Source organism: Athene cunicularia (genome assembly GCF_003259725.1).
Source record: "Athene cunicularia isolate RWA chromosome 4 unlocalized genomic scaffold, athCun1 chr4_part2, whole genome shotgun sequence".
Classification (NCBI taxonomy): Eukaryota; Metazoa; Chordata; class Aves; order Strigiformes; family Strigidae; genus Athene; species Athene cunicularia.
The window spans coordinates 33,134,920-33,135,781 of NW_020799099.1; the positions used below are offsets into that span (position 1 = coordinate 33,134,920).

The following is an 862-nucleotide window of genomic DNA, read 5'->3' on the forward strand; positions in this document are numbered from 1 at the left end:
GGGGGGGGGGGGTTGGGGGGAAGAGGGGGAAAGTACCACGACTGCAAATCTGAACATCACCGATTGTACAGGGCTGCACAGGGACCACAGGAATAGATGGGAAATTTTTCATCGGAAATGCTTTCAGCAAGGTCTTTGAGCTTTTGCTAAGTTTAAAGAGGAAACAGGCTTCAGTGCAGAGGGAAACCTCCCGCAGCAGGACCAAGCTCGAGCAGCTGGCGCTGGCCCGGTGGGTTTGCGCCTGCCCTGTCAAAGCAACAGGAGGGCAAGGCTGTGCCCCCAGCCTAGCTCTGCCTTTGGCCAAGATAGAGAAAATGGACACTCTGTTCTCATCAGATTATTTCTTCCATCCGTTACTCAATTTTCGCAGTGAAACCACAATTTTTAAGCTGACCTTGACCGCCTTCCAGGTGGCAGGGGGGTCCCAAGGCTGCTGCGAGGAGTGTAGGGCAGCCAAGGCAGGGTCCCAACAGATGCCAGGGTGGACAGGAGCTTCCCTGTGTCCCTCCTCATTTTCCCATGGCTGGCACAGTTCATCATCCCACAGACCATGCTGAAGGCTCACAGGTCTCCTTTCCATGGAGGAGAGCAATGCTGACCCCCACGGAGGACCCCAGCAGTGCTGCTGTGCCCTTGCGGCATCCCCAGCCTGCATCAATGCCACCTCCTAAACCCAGGATGGTTCTGAGTTTAACACATTGATGCCTGTTTTACCTTGCTGGGCCTGGAGTTCCCAGAGGATTTCTTCTTCCAGAGTTGAATCCTTGTTGGGATCAAAGATGAGAAAATCTGTCTGGGTGCCACCAAACCTCAAGAAGCCTGGGGACAGGGCCGTCGCCAGGGCACGCAGTTTGAGATTGCT

The 862-nt window shown here is 54.8% G+C and overlaps 1 protein-coding gene across 1 annotated transcript in view; it reads right to left on the bottom strand.

Moving 5' to 3' along the window:
* The window catches only part of HPSE (heparanase), a gene marked incomplete at its 5' end in the record, with an annotated part of 12,178 nt that extends 11,316 nt beyond the window's left edge, over positions 1-862 (bottom strand). The window contains one exon of the mRNA XM_026847751.1: positions 715-862. Coding sequence (XP_026703552.1) covers positions 715-862 — 148 coding nt within the window. The remainder of the gene's footprint in view (positions 1-714) is intronic.